The sequence below is a fragment of the Fringilla coelebs genome (assembly GCF_963513975.1).
Source record: "Fringilla coelebs genome assembly, chromosome: Z".
Lineage (NCBI taxonomy): Eukaryota > Metazoa > Chordata > Aves > Passeriformes > Fringillidae > Fringilla > Fringilla coelebs.
In genome coordinates this window covers 70752012-70772323 of record NC_140031.1, presented here as the reverse complement: position 1 = coordinate 70772323, position 20312 = coordinate 70752012, and the positions used below count along the sequence as shown (strand labels likewise).

Here is a 20312-nt window from a genome sequence, read left to right as displayed (position 1 = left end):
TGCTGACACCATTTGTCTTTATTTATGGGCCAACATTGTTATTTCACTGACCATCAAACAGGGTATTTGTTGATTTGGAGAGAACATTTTATCATACCAAACTGTTGTATTTCATCTGACAGTAAGCCAATAAAAACAACTGAATTTCCCAAGTTAGTCATAATACTCTGAGGGATTTCTTTTGTTTGAACAGTTAATCCCTAGGACAACACAAATTAAAAAACGAAGTGGAGATTGTTTTACTGATCATTTTGGCACCTCCCCCCCATTATCACATTTCTCTTTGTTTGCCCATCATGTTGTTTTCTGGTCAGCAAATGGAGTTTTCACTTTTAAATAAGAGATTTAACTTTAAACAGGAAGCATTCAGAGATAGTTCTTATATAGGTCAGTAGTAGTCTATAATAAATACATGTGCAAGATGAGCTCATGCTAAGCTTTTAATTCCCATATGATTACCTTACAATTCTGAAATGAAGGGATTATAAAGATGGGGCACACTTACGCAATGTTTTAACACTGTTACTTCCAAAATCAAATTCTTTAAATATTGTCTTTAAAATACCCTTCCTAACCACTGTGCTTCACAACTGATTAAAGAATATAAGGAAATGAGGAGACAAACAAAGCACCAGCCCAAAGAATCACTGTGAGATGTCTCTGCACTGGGCCACAGACCAAAATTCACATTGAAAGAACAGGGATGTCTGCCATGGAGCCACAGCTTGTCTTCCCCACTGCTGCTCCCTGGCTAATATCTGGGATTTCACTTGCCAGGATGGGTTACAAGGGCTCTGTGACACTTCTGTGCTCCCAAAGGATCATTTTTTCCAAGACATTGGGGAAATTTTTTGACTGCATATATGGTAGCCAAATGGCTTTCAATCCTGACTGCTCTTGCTCTGCTAATGACTTTGCTTGTAATTATCCCTAATTATGGCACTGGAACCATACCAAACCATGTAGTTTCTCTCAGTGCAAAAAAAGCCAACACATACTTTCTCCAAAAGCCTGCAAAACTAAAATTATCTTCCAGTTTAAGAGAATCCTGCAATGATCCCACTCAAACTTCACCCACCTACTCCAATATGACCCCAAGATCATTCCCACACCATCCTTCAAGTTTGAGTCAAATCAGAAGTATGTTGTGACCCTTTACAAAGAAAAGGGTCTGAAACAAACAGGGGAAAGACAAGACTTCTTAGTTCAGGTGCAGGAGCAAATACACCTGAAGAATGAACCCATGATTTCTTAATAGAACATGGTTAAAAAAAAAAAAAAATCTAATTAATCTGAACCATCGCTTCTCCACCCATCCCCCAAAGTGAAAAGAAATATACTGAGTTTGATATTTGAGTTGGAGATTTTTTTGTGTTACATTCCTTAGATCTAGAAGGGAACTTTGGGACAGAAAAAAACGAGACCTCTACTCTGCATATGTTCATAAGCAGAGAGGAGTGCAATAGAGCCACTTTCTGTTTGGTGGTCTGCCAGATTTAATTCAAGAACATAAAGCCATTCCACAACCCAAATTAATGCCCTAGAGACCAGCTTGTACAGCTGGACTGGCTTTAGGTCACTGGAAATTTAATTATCTGCACAAAAGCTAGAAAAACCTCAAACAACAAAAAACCAAAACACCTGTAGGTGGATGAAGAGGAAAAAAAGACATTTTTACTCTTTTTTTGTAAAACTAGCAGGAAGATCATCTGTCCTGTTCTTCCCTTCCTTAATTTAGACTGCAATGACAGCAAGTGGAAGGGAGTTACTAATAAATTTGTTGTAATATTATATTAAGAAAAATAATATAAATGACAGAACTAGCTTTCAGACATGTAACTCAGCAAATGAACATTTTTTCTGCAGCTGTTAATGACAACCATTTCAAGTAGCTGGTATAAAAGCTATAATTTCCTTTTAATTTAGGTAGCAAAGCTGTATTCATTTTACACTGCAATGCAATGATTAAATGTATCTGAAAAATCTATGCTTTTTTCAAGTGTTGTAACTAGTGTTTCGGGAAAGCAGCAGAATTTTACTTCTTACAGTCAATTTTTTTTCTTACGGTCCACATGCTGGAGGAGAAGAGAATTGAGTTCAAATATTTTTAATTGCTATATGAATCAAATTACCATATTTTAAAAATTAAACATTGGTTGTAAAGAAACAGTAAGTCTGTCATAAGACGACCGGCAAGCAAGGAAATGGAGAAAAAAGAGGTTTTTCAATATTTAGAATATGACTACCCTATACAGGAGTATACACAGAAACACCAACAATTTCTCAGCCCTTCCAACTGAGGTACCAAAAGCAGACTGGCTTTGCTGGCTGCTAGCAAAAAGCAGCAGGATTTGTCAGCTTATGAAGAGTACTGCATTAATGCAGCTCTAAGGCTTGCAAAATTCTGCCTTGTTCAGTATCATGGATGACACAGATGCAGCTGATGGCATATCTTCCTACTGATTAAAATCCATCTAAATTCCACTGAGCGTAGCGTTTGCTCTTGGAGGGGTGGCTCTGAAGGACTACACTCAGCCAACAAACATCAGCAGGAACTGATCTGGGTGAATTTTTAAAGTATTAATTTAGGCTTTGAGAAAGATTGGAGAACTTGTGGTTTATGTTAAAAGAAACTTCTCCTGTTAAGACATTAAATATTGTAATTATTAGTAAAGCCCTAAATTTTTAAAATTATCTGAAAACACTGAAAACCAGCGTTTCCCACACTTTCAAGAGCCAAACAATACTTGCTTTGTCAACCTTGGTCAGCACTCTGGACTTCCTGCTGGGAAGCACAGCTGTGCTAAAATGGTAGTGCTTATCAGAGCATGCTGGGAGCTGTTTCTAGAAAACAGTTTTGAAATTAAAAAAGAATAATAAAGAAATGTAGATTTGATAGCTTTTCCTTTACACGGCCTAGAAAAGGACTTGCCTCGGAATCTAAAAGCACACAAAATTTTCTGAGCAATTCCCAGTCCATGACACAAAGGGCAGTGACAGAAACCCCACACACAAGCACAGAGCTTGCAATACCTTCATAGTGGACGCCTCGGTTTCCAGTTTTGTGAGGTGATTTGAATTATCCTCTAGCTCTTGCCGAAGGTTGGAGTTCTCCATCTTTAATGCCTCAACTTGCTTTAACAATTGATCATATGAAGCTGCGGCCATCCTGGGCTACCCTCAGCCCTTTAAAAAAGTAAGAGAAAATATTAAATTTAAGCATTTTAGAAAAAACCTTTCACTACCTGACTGTATCTAACCACGAAATCATCTCTCTCTCCCCTTTACCATGTCTTTCTAAACATTTAATTTAAATCCATTGCACCAAACTGTTAATGACTATAACTAGCGCCAGATCGAGACTTTTTTTTCTGTGGGCTTCCATTTGGTGTGCATGATTAAGCAAATGAAAAAAGTTCATTGTCAATTGCATCAGATATTAGGGGAAGCTAGAAGACATGAAAGAAAATCACTGCATCATACAAAAGCATCTTTACTACTGGCACATCAGTTTCAACGCAGAGAAATTGCAGATAATAGACCATATACAGTAATTTTTGGACAGATAACAAGCATCTTCACATATACCTAAAAGATGCTGACTGCCTACTTATTTTAGGAAATGAATGTTCAATGTTCCTAGGAATAGCACACGCTTTGAGGGTGATGCTATACGAAAGGAAATCAATAAATATTGGGGAATTTTAACTGAAAAAACTCCACATCATCAAATGTAGTAAGTATGTAGATATTTTGTAAAAAAATCCTTAAGGCACAAGATTAAAACAAACTTCTTCCACACAAAGTGGCCATACTGCACCATTTAATTTAAAGATGAAAGGCTACTCTTGATATCAAGGCCTCCCATACTGCTTTCAGTAAAACTGTAACACAGTCACAGAACACCAGCACAACTTCTCAGTCACTATATAAGAGAAAGAAACAAATACTTCAATTTCAATTATGAACTACAAATTGTTCCCCACTTTCCAAACCAAAAGCCGGCAGAGTTGTTAATCTAACAACATAACTAAAACATGGCTAATGAATGTTTGAAGCTCTTCAGAATTAATGCTTTCAGTTTCTTATTCATCAGCCATTACAGAGAAAAAAAAGGAAGCCTAGCACTTCACGTAGCACAAGTTACCCTTCCAGTGTCATTGCAGACATTTCCTTAGTATGTGGCCTGTAACTCAGAGGAAAAAAAAACCCAAAACAAAAAAACCTTACAGGGCAATATTCCATTTCATTGCTACCACAGTACTTTGGAAAAGATGAAACAATTAAAAGCTATCATTTAGCATTTTCATTGTAACCTCTGACCAAACTTTAACCTGCCTGTGTAACCCCTTATAAATCAAGTTTCCTCTTCCCGATGAAACTCAGATTATCCAGTCTACCAAAAATAAAGTAAAATTATTTAAAAACGTTTTAGTTCCTCAGTGCAAATTTTGAAAATTCTGTTTAACCTTTCTAAATTTAAACTGAGCAAAATGTAAAGAAGAGAGTACACTACTGAAGCAAGGAACAGTAACAAAAGCTGTAGTGCAGTTGATATGACTGGTTTATTTCCTTTCCAAGCACCAGCCACCATCAAAGAAAAAAGACAGCACCTGCCACTTATGAAATCATGACTTCCATGAATGAAAAGAATCTGTAACATTTATTTTTCAAAATTTGGTCATGCTTTACTGATGACTTCATTTTTGAGAAATAAAGGCAATCTGAAATAACTATATATACAATGTGAATTCTGGGATTTTACTATCAGGCTGTTTCACCTAAAAGGTTGAGTCTTGTCAAAGAGACCTGTAGCAAAACCAAAACAAACACACAAACACCAAAAAGCCAGTAAGGACAGACAGTTTCTATTTTATGCATGACTGTATCTATTAAGTAGCAGTTTCCATTATTATAATACTTCACATTTCAGAACACACTGCATGAACAAGCCCAAGGAAAGGCAGACAGAAGTGAAGAAGAATGGAAACTTTTTCCCATTATTTGTCACAAATTAGCACTATATTGTAATATTGATAGAATGTTTTTACTGAAGTATATCAGTAAAATATATCACATTTATTCATCTACATGTGATTTACAGAAGCTGCTCTGTGCCACACAGGAGATGCATTTTGTTTCTGGACAGAATATATTTTTTCTGATATTGCCATAATTCATTACTAATATGAAAGGACAGGTAATAACAAATAAATACCCAGTTGTTCAATTTCCTGTCCATTTTTAGGAATTCTAACTTACAGATTTGAAATTTAGAACAATCAGCCCCATTAACAAGATGTACACACACAACAAATGAAACGGAGAAAAATGGACAAGGGGAATAGCTGTGGTAGAAATACATAAATTGCATAGCACAAAACATTTTTTTCCCTGCTAAATAAATGTCAAAAGGAAGCAATCCTGTCACCTCAGTTGCAACAGAGATGAACAGAAAAACTGTACATAGGTAAGGAGCAGTTCAAAGACATCAAGATGACACAGGGGAGTGCTGAGCACCAAATTAATGGGCTGGAGGCAGGCTGTCAGGAAAGTTTCCCCAAAACTAGACTGTGACAGGCATTTTAAAATGTTTTGCTATTGACTTTGGCACAAGAAGTAGCATCAAAACTTGCTCCCATAAATTCAAGAGGTTGCACAAGGTCAGAGGACTCCACGTCATACACAATGAATTTGATGAACTGAGAAATAAAGCAGTAGAAACAGGGTGGAATTGCAGAGCATAGCGACACAGGGTCACTCACAAAGGAATCTCAACCTGGAGCAGTGAAGCCTCTCAGCAGCCAGCCTGCAGAGCACTGTGTGCTGCCAATGGGACTGGCACAAGAAGAGCAAACACTATCCCCAGAGTTAGCAAATAATTTTACAAAGAGGTGGGTAAGAAAAGTGAATTTAAGTGGGTGCAGAGAAAGATGTGAAGTGATCAGGGGATGACAGAGAATCTTAGAGGAGATTAGCCAAGCAAACCTTGGCTGCCTCAGCACATCAAAGGCTGGAATGACCCAGCCATACTTCGTTATTAGGGAGCTGAAAACACTGAAGAAGGAGAACAACATTTATGTTAAAACACAATACCGACACAGAACAAATGGGTATAAATCGGTCATTTATCAACCTAGGCTGGCAACATTAATTAGAACTTGTAGCTCAGTGGGATCCTTGCCAAGCATACTACACAAGGAGCCAGACTTCATGGCTCGAGAAATCCAATCCTAAACTTCAATACAGACAAATGCTGTACTTATTTTTGATCTCTCCAAGGTATTTGCTTCTTTTTCTTCCAAAATAATGCAATGCCAAAATATTTCACAAACGACATCATTATTTAATTTTAAAACGGGTGAAAGTGACAAAGGTAATGTATGACCACAAAGCAGCTTAGGCTTTCTGATGCTGAACACTGTGTGATCTCTCAGGCACGTGATTTGTAGAGTGAAATCTCAGGGCTCCATTACACATAAGCTGGTCCATGTATGAGATAAATCCCTCAAAATTAAAATCTGCCTTTCTACTGAAAATACATTTTTACCAGCTGCCTCAAACTTGACACGTAAGACCTGAATTCAGGTCCCAAAATGATTCCTAGGATTTATGCTCTGAGTAAAAATTAATTCTAAATTAAAAATAATTTATAAATTATATATTATAGGTTTTCTAAACACAGAACTGTCAGCATAAATAGAAACTGCCTGTACCATTTCATCCCCTTTTTGAAGTTTCTCAGTGGTTAAATTACTTGCCTTGAGGAAAGAAACTCTGGACCCTCTTGGCCAGACAGGTTTCCCAGCCACATCACACCTCATTTGGAGCAGAACTAACCAGTCCATGGGAAAACAAGGACTACCTTAGCCACGGCCCACTAGTCTGAAGCTCTACCACTGCACATGCAAACATGTTCAATACCACTAGTGTCAGAATCAGCTGGATCAAGAATAAAACATCTCTTCCTACCCCCTGTCGGAAACCACTACAGTGAGGAAGAATGGAGGAGATGGGAAGAACTCTGACCTCTAGAATCCATTCCACATTTCACCCAGCCCAAGGGAAAATGCATCACAAATGCAACACAACCAACCTTTGTGAAATTCACTATTATGCTTCAAGTCAAGCTCCCTTTTACACTCTTCACTGCATTGTTTCTTCACAAAGTGGTCATCAAAGGCAAGAACAGATCCTGAGTTCTCTAGATTTACTCTGAAAAATAACTGTCTCAGAATACAGAAAGTTTGAAATTCAATACCCTCATGTAAGAGACACCTAAAAAATCTAGCTGTGCTACTTCCCTGACCCATATTTCTCATCATTAAGAAGCTTCTTCTCCATCTCCTATCAGAGTAAGGGGAAATTGTGACAATAAATTTCACACTTTACTGAATCAGCACTTTGCATGAATATACATATCAAAAAGGAGTTTCAAGCTGGATAGAACTCTTTTATGCACTAAAATCAAAATTAATGAGAAGCCTAAATTTATGCAAACTTACTGTTAAGATTTAGATATGCATCTTCCTATATTAAGAAAACTGCACCAGTAGCCACTGCCCAGACAGGAATTTACATGCAATCATTTTGATCTGAAATCCCAAGTGATAGGAAAAAATGTAATGTTGCCTGAAAACTTATAATTTCTTAATTGATCTGAGCCTTCTTCTTTGAAATCAGCAAGCTTATATACTCAATAGGCCCTGAAGAGGTTCTACTTAAGAACCCCAACAATTTGTCATATATTAAATCTCCATATTAAAATATTTCAGAGTCCCATTATTGCTTTTATCCATAAAATCTATCCACACTACCATCACATTGTACTACCGCCAGCAAGCAGATTTACTCCTAAGCTTTGTAATTCACATTGTTCACAATGTTGCTTTCTTAATGTAACAATTTTAACTCTACACATAGACACAATGTATCTATGTGCTGATAAATTTTGATCTTTGTCTCCAAATTCTGAACATTTTTTGTATCTACATTTAAATATTTATTCCGGTCCAAAGTTCATGACTACCTAAAATGCAATTTAGTAAGGCTGGGAAGGACCATCAACTCCAATTTCTTTCTACATCCACAAATTCTATGCAACTCTTCCCTCCAGAACCCAGTATCTCATCCTTGTTATTCTTTACCATTCTGTCAATTTTTGTCAGCCATTTATAGGAATGTGTCTAATGGGGAATTGTTTCTTCAAGGGCACATTACACTGAATTCAGGGAGGAAGCGCTGACACTGTCATGACATTTTTCCAATTAGTTACTCTAAACCACCTTTAAAAACAGATTATTTTTAAGCACTAGGCCTAAGGGTTCTGAGAAGCAGTGGTTGTGGCTAGTGGAGGGGTGGCCAGGAGGGCTGTGCTGGTGCCTTCCCAGCTGTCTGCTCCACCCATCTTCTCACTGTTCCCACCCAGGGAAGAGCTCAGCTGCTCAAGTGGCAGCTGCTAAACCACTGCAGATTACTGCTCAACTGCCAAGGTAATCTGAAATAGGTGTCAATTTAAGCTTACTGTGCTGGGTCATTGGCCACGATGCTTCAGCAGCTGTTGCAGAGCTATTTCCAAAGGAGGAGCAAGGCTGACAGACAGGGGCAAAAAAATCCAGCACAGCTGTTCCAAGCTAAGTTCCCTAAGTGGACCATTTTCATGCAGCTTCCTTATTACCTATACACTCATAAGAAAGAAGTGTGTGGGGGTTTTGCTGTTCTTATTTTGAACATATCAAACCACACCAATTTGCAGTAGTTCAATTTCTCTGTTGACTGAATACTGTATTGAATTTTCCATTATTTTGTTTGAAGCTTGCCTTCTTCAGGTTTTCAGCTCTGGCAAAATACCAGCACTCCAAGTGCTGTGTTCAAGAACTTATTAAAAATGAGTATCACTGTGTCAGGGATTGTCTTATTCATTTCAGTTTGGGCAAGGTTTGCCTATCTAAAAATGTTTTTCCTTCACTGGCATCGTCTAATTCTCTCCTTCCCTACTCACTGAAAAATACTCCACTGGACTCAAATCATAAAAGCCCATTATCCTGATTCCCACCAAACAGCAGAAAAAATATTTCTGCCTTCTCCAGCATCACACTGAAAAGCGATGTTATTTCCATCTGGTGATAAATCCATCCTTTACTAAAATGGCCTTTGTTGCCAGCATATTTGATCCTCCTATCCCCACCCAAATTTAAGAACAATCCCCCAAACTTCGAGTCAGGAGCAGCTCAAAGGGAAGCCATTTTGTTTGGGTTCTCTTCAACTGGGCAATGTGGGCACACAAATATAATGAGCTGTCTGGAAGTGGCTTTGAGTGTGGTTAGAGACAACTAAGAAAATACTCAGCCCAGAATGAGAACCGCCCATGAGTGGAACAGCAGATCTGTACATGTTCTCATTCACTCTGCTTTAGCACACTTAGGTGATCAGAGATAGAGGAAGGAGTATAAAAAAGCAATCATCACAGAAAACTGCTCTTCATCCATTTTCTTTTAGCAACAAAGGCTCTGATAACAGAAAATTAATTGCAAGTTATATAACACTACTGTTTTTAATAAATCTGAAAAGGGTGACATTGAAAAAAATTGATAACAAATTACAATCTGTAGATTATGCGCATGTGGATCCTGGGGGTTTTCAACCATGTAAAAAAAGGCAACGGCCAGATGAAGAGCCATTACTGTTATTAGTTATCCTAACACAACTTGTGAAAGCATTAGTCCATTTAAAAGATGACCACACAATTTTCTCTAAACTTCAGTTGCATGAGGATTTTCTTTTTAGTGTTTTAACCCACTTCTGCATGAAGGCTGTATTTGTGGACAGCGGACTAAAACAAATGTTACTATACCAAACCTTCCTAAATCCCTTTGAGTGACAATTGGGTAAAGACTGTGTTTTTGTGCTTAATTCTTTCAGAAATTAATTCATAACTTGGCAAGAGCTTTCAATCCATCACTATATTTTGGGATACTTCTGTAAATTCAGTGCTTGGCCTGCACTCACCAACCATGAACAGAAGCATAATCTGTTCATTTTAACCAAAAGTGATAAGTGATCCATGTTCTCAGCATTCCATAAAAGACCATGAGGAGAAGGAATGAGAACACCATGGTCTGAACTCTTGTGTGCCTCATTACATGTCAAGTATGATAAAGGTCAAGAGTGTGTTTGCGTGAAAAACAAAAATAATTTATTGTTTGGAATGTCACTAAAGAATGCTAACAATGAAAAAAACATTCTTATTAATACAAAAAGAGTAAAATCAAGAAGTCATACGTTTCAGGCTATGAACTGTCAAGTTCAGCTTCTTTACACTGTCAAGAAAACTCCCACTTCTTCCTTTATAATTCTGGGTTGGGAAGTTCCTTAGCTGGTTAGTCATGCTGAAATCAGAATATGACTGCGAAAGTTTGAAACATGATTTGCATTTAAATACTATATTGAACACAAACCACTCCAGACATCATTTGAATCATAACTTACATTGGATCAGGAATGATTCACAAGCCTGAACACTCATGCTTCAAGATGATCATCTTTGTAATTCATGACTAATTGTGTATGCCCTCACTGCACATGACTTGCTCCTGTTTACCTTTACATTTCTCGTAATCTTTAAGGATTCAGTTCTAGAAAGTTTAAGCTATTAAAAAGTCTGAGACATGTATTTCTTTTCCTATTTTACCGGAAAATATAAACTCAAAACAACGTGAAATAAATCAGCTATAATTTAAAATATTATACATACTACAAAAATTCTATTATATATTATAAAAATAATTTACAACAAATATTTCTCCATCCTGGGCGCCCTATGAGGGCCACCTTCAGGGTTCCCTTCAGGACTTTTAAAGACCAGAAGATCATTTGTCTTTCAGGGAATATATCAGCACCTGAACACACAGATGCTGTGTGAATTTTGGAAAACCAAGAGTGGAAACTAGATCTTTGCTGACAATAACTTATCATCACCTCACACCATTAGTAGTATGGCCCGTTTTAAACAGGATTTTGCCACACTGATAATAAAGGAATTTACCATATGTCATCAACATAAACATTTTACCAACTAAATCAAGATGCATACTAAATCCAACACAAGAATTTAGAGATCAAGAGAACCAATTGTAGCCACATACGTTTCCACCTTGTGCTGTATCATTCCATGCTGATATAACAACGGCAAAGTGCGACAAGATGTACCAGAACATTTATCATAACCAAGTATTTGTATTTCAGGGATGATGTTTACTAAAGTTTGCATAAATAAATTAAAGTATTATATTTAAAAGTGATTTTTTATTCAAGTTATCATTTTAAGAGTGTGACTTACAGAACTACTACAGTGGTTACACAGAACTATATTATCTAAGAGTTAAAAGATTACAGGAAGAAGCATCATCATAATAATCATCATAATCACTATTGTGCTTTTGTCACTGTCTTTCCTTTTAGAAAAAAAGTGGTGAAAAACACCTCTGCATCTTTGTTTAACATTTAAGCGACTGTAAAGAAGACTCAAAATGCCATAGCAGAAATATCTACCATCACCAATTTACCTTTTGAAACCAGTTGTTCCAAACAGTAAGTTCTCAGGTGATGTTTTAAGATGTAATATTATCCAAAGCCTCTCTAACTGATAAAAGACGAGATTCATGATTCTAAAAATAATGGTGTATGTATAGAATTTTTTTTAGGGGATGTATAAAGCAGATATTTAAATTGAGGCTTTTTGTTATCAAACCTTTTTTGTGCATCACTGTATTTAACAGAAACGAGGAGATGAGCTTTTTAATAGTTACTTCAAGTAATAGTTCAAGTCTCCTGAAAAATACAGAAGAGTCTGGTTCTAGGAAATGGCTTTCAGTATACATGCTTATGTATATTTTCAAAGAACTATAATCTTGATAAAATATTCATACATCTATTACCTCTATTAGATAACAGAAAAAATTAACCAAATAGTAAAAAGACAGTAGGAAAAGAAAATTAAGAAGCATTTTCAACAGAACGAACGGTAAAGGGTGGAAGAAGTACTTAAAAACGGAAATAGATCTATATCGTGCTATTCATGTATGCGCTGAAATTTACTGAAAATACTTCTATGCACACTAAGAAGCTGTGTGTTTCTTGCTACGCCTTTAAAAGGCATTTTTCAGGATATGACTCTCCAAATCAAGTCAAAACTGGGCCCTACTGGTCCTCTGAAGAAAATCCTATCAAACGAAAAATGCCCCTTACAGCCCACAGACAAGGTCCTCCATGTGAGTCTATGGGAAGAATACCGTATCTTGACACGAAACGCGAGTAGGATGAAATGATCTGGCAGCATATGTGCCCTCCAAAAATCGCCACACATTTTTGCAAAAGCGAGGAGCGCTCTGCTAGCAATGACCTAATTACGAGCATAAAAGCTGCGTATCTGACAAAGGGAAAGAAAGGACCCACTACTTCATACATAATTTATTAAGATTTCCCACAGCATTCAGGTTAAGTCGCGGACCCAAGCACCTCTTTGTGATGTTAAATCAATCTGTGAGAAGTCAGCGGATCCCAGGGCGCGCCGAGGGCGCAGCGCTGCCCCCCGAGCGCTCCCGCCGGCCGCCCACCCGCGCGTCCCCCGCGCTGCGGCAGCGGAGGCGCCGCCGCCGCCCGTCCCTAACAAAGCCGGGCCGGTGCCACCCGCGGGCAGCGCCTCGCCGCCTCGCGAGGGGCACCTCCACGGCTCTGCCCGCACCGAGACCCCCGCCCGCCGCCGCTCCCCCTCCTCCTCCCGCTCCCCCCGGCCCCGGAGCCCGCGCAGGGACTCCGCAGGGCTTTGTGCCTCCGGCCGGCGCGGCGCACTGCGCTCGGTCCCGCCTGCGGCGGCGCCCCGCCGCGCCCGTCCCCGCGGCTCCGGGGCTCCCCTCCCCGCCGAGCGAAAGCCCTTTCGCTCACCCCCGGTTTTTTGGTTTTTCTTTTCGGTTTTCGGGAGGAAAGGGGTTGGTTTTTTTTTTTTTTTTTCCTTTAACCCGCGAAACCGCTTCCTCCCCCCTACCCTTGCCCGTCCCGGGCGCGGCGAGCCTTGCCCGCGCGGGAAGCCGCCGCCGCCGCCGCACTCACCCCATGGCCGCGGCCGCCGCGCCTCCATCCCCGCGCCAGCGCCCGGCCCCGCCCGCGCCACCGGCTGTGCCAGCGCCGCGCGCACGGCGCGGCCCCGCGGGTCACGTGCGGCACAGCCAATGGCGCGCGCGGCCGCCCACGCCCCGCCCCGCCCCGGGCGGAGCTTCGCGCGCGGCCCCGGGCGCGGCCCCGGCGCTGCCCGAGCGCCCGGACACCGAGCCCGCGCTGCGCAAACCCGCCCGCGCTGCACCGCTGCCACCCGTCACCCGCCTGCCGAAACACAACATTTAACATTTTTCATGTAGAAATGAAACGAGGTTCTGCGTGTAGTAGCATTAAAGCTGGTACAGCTCACCTAGAAATAAATCGAGACATTGCTTATTAAAAAGGCAGCAGGAAGCGTGTCCTTCCAGGGCATCTCATATTTCTCTGCAGTTTAGCAAAACATTGTTTTCATGTGCTTTTCAGATATGAAGTTGTTACTGCTACTTTGTAGCTTAATAACAAATCAAATATATTTAACTTTCAAGTGATGTTAAACCAGAACAGAAAGTACTAGTTGGAAAAAAAATAAAACTAAAAGACAAATGGATTTATGAAAGAAATCAATTTATGAAGCTATTTTATAAACTCCTTTCAGAAATTATCTCTCTCCAAGAGTAAGGATGTAACAACCTGTTCATGAGGATGACTTAAAACCTCACAGAAGCACACTACTGAAATCCAAGTGACAGCAGAAATTAAGCCGTATTTCAGCTGTGTTGGTATTTCATTTAAAATACCAATTATCTATATAACAGGTTCTATAGGAATCTATTAAAAAACTTTGATATAAACAAAATAGGCCATGATAGAAGATATCTGAAAAGGTGCAGTGGTTCCCCACCCGGAGCACAACAATGCCCTTCCCTGTGCTCTGTTACATAAATTATGATGTTATATGCTTATACAAGGGGACATAAGGATAGGTAGCTCATTAAAAACATATGTCCTGATATGCCTTTTTATAATCCTTCATTCTGCTTATAATAATCTTTTTGATTTGCATGAGACAAGCAAACATGTAGGACCTTGTGGTCGGGATGAGATTAAATTAAAGGCACTGCAGGCCTGTGCTTGCATGCGAGCAGTTGCGCCACACGTTACTTAAATGCTACTAATTTCATTTCAGCCGTTTCCTCATAGCTCCTTTTTCCAATCAGAGAAGGCAACAATCCACACTCAGAAAAGATGCCCTTTACCAGATAACCTTTTATCAAACATCTTCACGATTAAAATGTGTGACATGTCATCTTCTACCTTCAGGATAATTTTGCACAAAATTCCCTCTAACTTCACCATTCAGGCTAACTGCAGAGGTACTGTCACTTCAGCTGTTATGGTAGAACACTTTAAGCCAAAAGTTAAGTGGGCCATTAGTCAAGAGTGTTCCAGGCTTTATGATTTTTTGCTATAAAGCTTCTATTAATTACAGTAATCGTTGACATCCTATGGTTTATGGTGATTTATGATCCACTTGATTCCATTTCACAGCAACCAAGCTTATCCTTCCTTAGCTGTAACAAATTGTCACAGTACTCCTAACAGTTCAAATTTTAGAACCTAGCTAGTCATTAGACCTAAAGCCATCTTGCTTGATATCTTAGTGATATACACCACTGCTCCACCCCTCAGAAAAGCAAACCAAAATGCTCCAAAATGGTTATTGTGAAGCTCTCTCCATCCTGAAGTTCTTTAGCTTAGTATAAGCGTACATTCAAATAAATAGACACCACTCAACACCTTCGTTACCACTTAGCAAACTGTTGCAATAGGAGTTGTACCTTAATACCAAATCAGGATACTCCAGTAATAGTTTTAAACCTGAAGAGTGGCAAGTGTTCAGAAGAGGCAAGTGCCACACAGCCTGGAATGACTATGTGTGCAAAGATGACACCAGAGAACCAAAGAAACTGAAACACTAGGTACTTTAAAACTAAATGCCACACTTAAAAGTGAAAAACTAAGCTCTGAGAAGTAATTTTCTAGAACCCAAACCAGGTGTACTAAAGATGGAAGGCTACATAATGTATTCATTTACACACACTACAGAGCCTTTCTGCAGCTCTGAAAAACTAACTAGTTCCCATTTTTGCTGCTCCTGGTACTGGTTAATCCTTTTTGAGTCTGGGAGTCACAATCTGAGCAAATTCACTATTCTGTAGCCTGAAGTCCCACATTTATTTGCAGAACAAGCAGAAACACAAATTCTTTAATACTTTCTGCCAAGATGACAGCTGAGTGGGAGGGAAAAGCCTTCCCTTCCTCCCTCATTGTAATGCCCATTCTGTTATGATTTCATAAACATGGCAGCTTATGGTCTGTGTCTGTGTCACATGTACTTGCCTCTGCAGCAAAATCCAGTATTAATTCAAATTCAGCTTAATAAACAGCATGCTTTGACCCTTCCCATGTTGCATCTTTCAGTGGTGTCAAACCCGCTATACAGGTGAATATATTCCCTCAAAAACTGCTTTCTATGTGCAGTGCTGGATTTTCTTAATAAAACTGATACCAACGAAACACTGTTTGAGAAAAAAAAAAGGTCAGGCTCTTAGGAAAAAAGAAAGGAATTTTACAAGAAAATGTCTTTAGACTAAGTTTATTTTTGGCTAGTTATTTTCTATCTGGCAGATGGAACAAGATGACTTTTTCATTCCTTGAAAGAAACCATTACCAAGACAGACTTAGTGATACCTGCAAGATATTACATAAACCCACCCTTTTAGATCCATCAAAAGACTCAAATCTCTTCATGAATCCATGTAAGCTATCAAATCCAAAGGACAGAAAATTTTAGTATCTACATACCTGGTCAATTTCAAATTGCTTCTATGATTTTGGACAAGAACCCTGCAGCCTACTCAGCCCAGCATTCTCAAACAGTCAGATGGGAATTTGGGCTCAGAAATGGAATCAGCCATATTTTTTAGGCAATTTTTGATGCAATCTCCATGGTAAATCTTTCCCATTGCATTTATAAAAATATATTTTGCAACCAAATGAAACTGTCATTAAGTGTTACAACCCGCTACTAAGTAGTGCTAATTAGAATCTCTGAGTAGATTAAGGTCTAAATTTTTAAAAACCCAATGTACATTCCCCAAAGTATCTATTTGCTGCATAAAATCACAACTACCACAACAGAAATTGCAAGAGATTTTCTGGTTTTAGATAGCTCATAAATGGGATAATTCTCTCAGCCTTTGCAACCTCACCCTCTGCAGCAACACTCTTCTCCATAGAAGCTTTTCACTACTTAACATATTTAAAGTGATTGATATTTCATTATTACTCATTGAACATGCACAGAACTACCTATCTCAGAAACCCTGGGCAGGGAGTGGTTGAGTAATGAACTAAATTCTCCCTCTGGTGCCAGGAACTATTTTGGCATTACTTGCAAATGTGAAACAATAGTGCTGCTAAGATCTTGCCTTCAGAATTTTCTAGTGCAAGATTAAGACATTGACTTTTATTAGACTGCACTTTTGAGAAAGATGGTATTTCATAGATTGCATTAACAAAATAAACTGAAGACATTTCACATCTCTTTTACATAGATCAAAGTTTTATCTCAACACAGGATTCAATGACAAATTTTAGCAGCTGCGGTAACCAAAGGCTGTGCCTTTCAAGTTTACATGGGAAAAAAAATCAATAAAGCTGCACATTCTCTTTGTTCCTTATTTTCTTTAGTACTGTGAAGGTACATTTATGTCTCTCACTACCACACAAAGACCAGGTTTCCTCTGAGACCTGTCCTTACCATGTGACCAGGACCAGTGAAAGTTTGTATATACACACTTGAGAAAACTCATAACTTGCTCCCATTGGCATTAGTATCACTGTTTTGGCCATTAAGAGCTGCTTTCTCCATCAACATTCTCTCATATATATTGCATATTATTTCCCCAACTATGAGCACTAGAAAGGTCATCAGAAAAAGTTTTCCTGAGGATCAAGAACCCAAAGGACTGCCTTTCTCATGCAGATGAAGAAAGAATGAAGAAAATAACTCTGTGATTGTTCCCAATGTATCATCCAGAATATAGGCAGTAGTCTACAAAACCAGGAATTTTCTGTACTGAGAACAGATTTTCTACTATACTAATGTACTGAATTCCACCTTTGTTTTTTTTCCAGGAAGCTGTGCTACCAATTCCTGAACTTCAGAAGACTTTTCCACAAGCAATGACAAGGTCTGTCTTTCCTTGTCTGTGGGGTCAATTAACTACCCCACAGACATGTACCATAAGCTAAATGAGAAAAGCAGAAAATGCACGCTGTTTAGTTATTTCAAAACTAAGTCAGAGGTACAGAAATACATTATTTGCTCTTTAAATCCTTTACTATTTAATGCTCTCTACTGTTTGCCAATTCCTTACTTTTGTCCAGAAGTAGTCTGCTCTCTGGGGCATCTCCCACTCATACTTTCTTCCCTCTCACTAAATTTTTCCATCTGCATGGAGTTTTCTAGCTTTAAATTAAAAAAAAACCAAAAAAAACCAAGGAGAAATACTGCTTCCTTCCTCACATCTGTTAGCTCTAGTGTGGAGCCATGGCCCAGCCCGCAATATTAGTCACATTTTCTAAAAACAGTAAAGCAATAATAAAGAGTTTGTTTAGAAAACCATTAATCCACTGTATTTCACCATCCACTCTTCTTGCTCAGCTACAAAATAAACACCACCTGACATAACTTTGTGTCACATTACCTATGATTTCCTCCTCCACTAATTAAGAACATCACACTATCCTGGCATTATACCACTTCATTTCCTCTGCTGTAGCTCTTTCAGGCTTGTTAGGTAGTTTATTGTATCTGCACATTGTAATTTTCACTTCTTGCTTCATGGATGGTGCTTATTCAATCCACTAAGTGGCTCAACCTTTGAAGAAATCTGGAAGCTGATTTTAGAGACGTGAGCTAGGAATCTTTGTCTGTAATCTGCAGAAAGTGAGCTCACAGTGATCAGATAAAGAGCTGACTTTCAAGTGTAGCTTAGCCCATTGACCAGGCTTTGTTGGTATGTGCCAACCCACTCATTCCAACTGCTTATCTGGCGAATTTGAAAACTTGTAATTGCACCTTTTAGCCCATCTGTAATTCTGTTTCAGTAGTCTTTTAATGGTATTGAAGGCTGAACATCTTCAATAAAAAAGCCCTTAGTCAGCATGCCTCAGGGATTCTCTGATGATTATTTTTCATATGGAAGGTTATTCTTAGAGGTCTTTTTTCAATAATACATACTTTTTATCTTTTCTCCACTGGGGCCATAGACTAGAAAAATATATTTAAAGAAAGATAAAAACCAGTATATTTTCCCACATTTCTTGAGAAGTCTCAGACTCTGGACCTGTCAGATGGCAGATCTGCTCTGAGTGCACACTTGGAACACTTGCAGTGGCCTGGATTGCAAGATAAACCCCTATTTTGCTGCTTCTTCATACTCAGCATTAACCATAAGAAGTTACAGTACTCACATGACACATGGATGGCTACATGTGCAAGTAGATGGTTAGACTCAGTTTCTTGTTACACTATGGTTGACAGAGGTCCCTGCTAAAAGATGGATGCTACACGGTTATGTAAGGTTTACAGTGCCCAGGAGCATCCCAGAATTCTACACCACTCTGACAAATGGAAGCTCTATCAGTAGAATATTTACCTTTTTCTTCACAATCTTCTTTTCAGTCCTCCCTTTGTTTGGTTTGAACCAGATGTTCTTAATGCAAGAGCTGATTTCTTGTAAGCATTCTGACATTTTAGTGGTAATAAATCAGTCAGCTGAAGGTCATCTATTTAGCTAAAGGTCATCAACACATTTTTTGCCAATGGTATTGAAAAGGAGGGAAAGTAAATTTTTGTGGAATCCTGTAAGCAATGACCTTTTCCAAAAAACCTATATTAACCATGACCATTCTCCAAGTCTGCTAAGATAAAAAAAAGTTCCAGCTAGACACAAGTTTCTTAAAGCCCACTGCATTTAGAAAGGCTGTGACAAGATCTAGAAACACTAAGATCTTGCTAAGTCATGGCTGTGAGTTCTTTCACTGTAATTATAATCTTTTGAACACTAAGGTTCAAGCCTTAGAGGCTCTTAGCTACAACAGGACAACTGTATCAAATCAATCTAGAAAAACTATCATTTACAAGATAAAGTGCTGGCAAGGAATCTGAGGACACATACATCATACTCAAAGACACATAAAAAAATTCCACATTTCAGTACATAAAAGTAATTACTAGGGAGTTTGAAGAAAGACCACAAATAAAAATGGCTTGTCAAGTAAAATTTATGCTATATGGTTTAAGGAGTACAACTTAGCTGGTTTAGAAAAAGGTAGGCTGTTTTTTATCACTGTATACTGAAAATATTTTTAAGTGTCACAAGTTTAAAGAGATCCATCAGCACAGATCAGACAAACTGGAAATTAATTTCTCAACATTGCTGCAGTTAATCAAATCACAAAAGTTCAGCAGAAATTAAGCCCACAAGTTGAGACAAGGTATTTCAAAAAATACCAACTTTTACTGTTCCACAGTCTCTAACATAAGGATCACACTGAACAGTGCTGGAATCCACTTCTGGACCGAAATACATGAAAGTTTATGATTCAGTTAATTCAGAATTCAATTCCTTGCAGTGTGCATATACTCAAAGGTCTTGGAACAATTATAATCAAGTCTCACACCACCAAGATTGAGCTGATTGCTTGGTAAGGTTAAGAAAGAAAATTCCCCAGCTCATTTCTCAGGACCAATACAGAACTTCACCATTAATTGATTTCTGTGAATGCAAAGATCAGCTGCTGTGGGAGACAGACATCCTGCAAAAGAAGAAAATTAACTCTTATCTCAGCTGAAAACCAGGACAAGAATGGACTTGTGCTCTAAGGTAGCACAACCCTCCAAGACACCTGGCCAACCTGCAGTTTTTTGGCTCACTGCCATATTAGTCACTGCAAAGAGTGATTCATGTCATATTTTTGAGTTAGCTTTTGTTTTGGAAGCGTTCTTACTCTCTTCAGCTTATTTATTCATCATAAAAATGTGTCATTGGATGATTTGGGTCTCACTCCCTTAGGGAATTGCTGTTACACAAGCCTCTAGGCAATGGTGGCATACTAATTTTTCCCCCTCCTCATCCGGCACACTGTTT

At 38.8% G+C, this 20312-nt stretch overlaps 1 protein-coding gene across 3 annotated transcripts in view; it reads right to left on the bottom strand.

Moving 5' to 3' along the window:
- The window catches only part of APC (APC regulator of WNT signaling pathway), a 93741-nt gene that overhangs the window by 58122 nt on the left and 15307 nt on the right, over positions 1-20312 (bottom strand). For all 3 annotated transcript variants that reach the window (XM_084225435.1, XM_084225436.1, XM_084225438.1), the window contains exon 2: positions 3034-3186. In XM_084225435.1, coding sequence (XP_084081561.1) covers positions 3034-3168 — 135 coding nt within the window. In that variant the 5' untranslated portion in view covers positions 3169-3186. The remainder of the gene's footprint in view (positions 1-3033; positions 3187-20312) is intronic.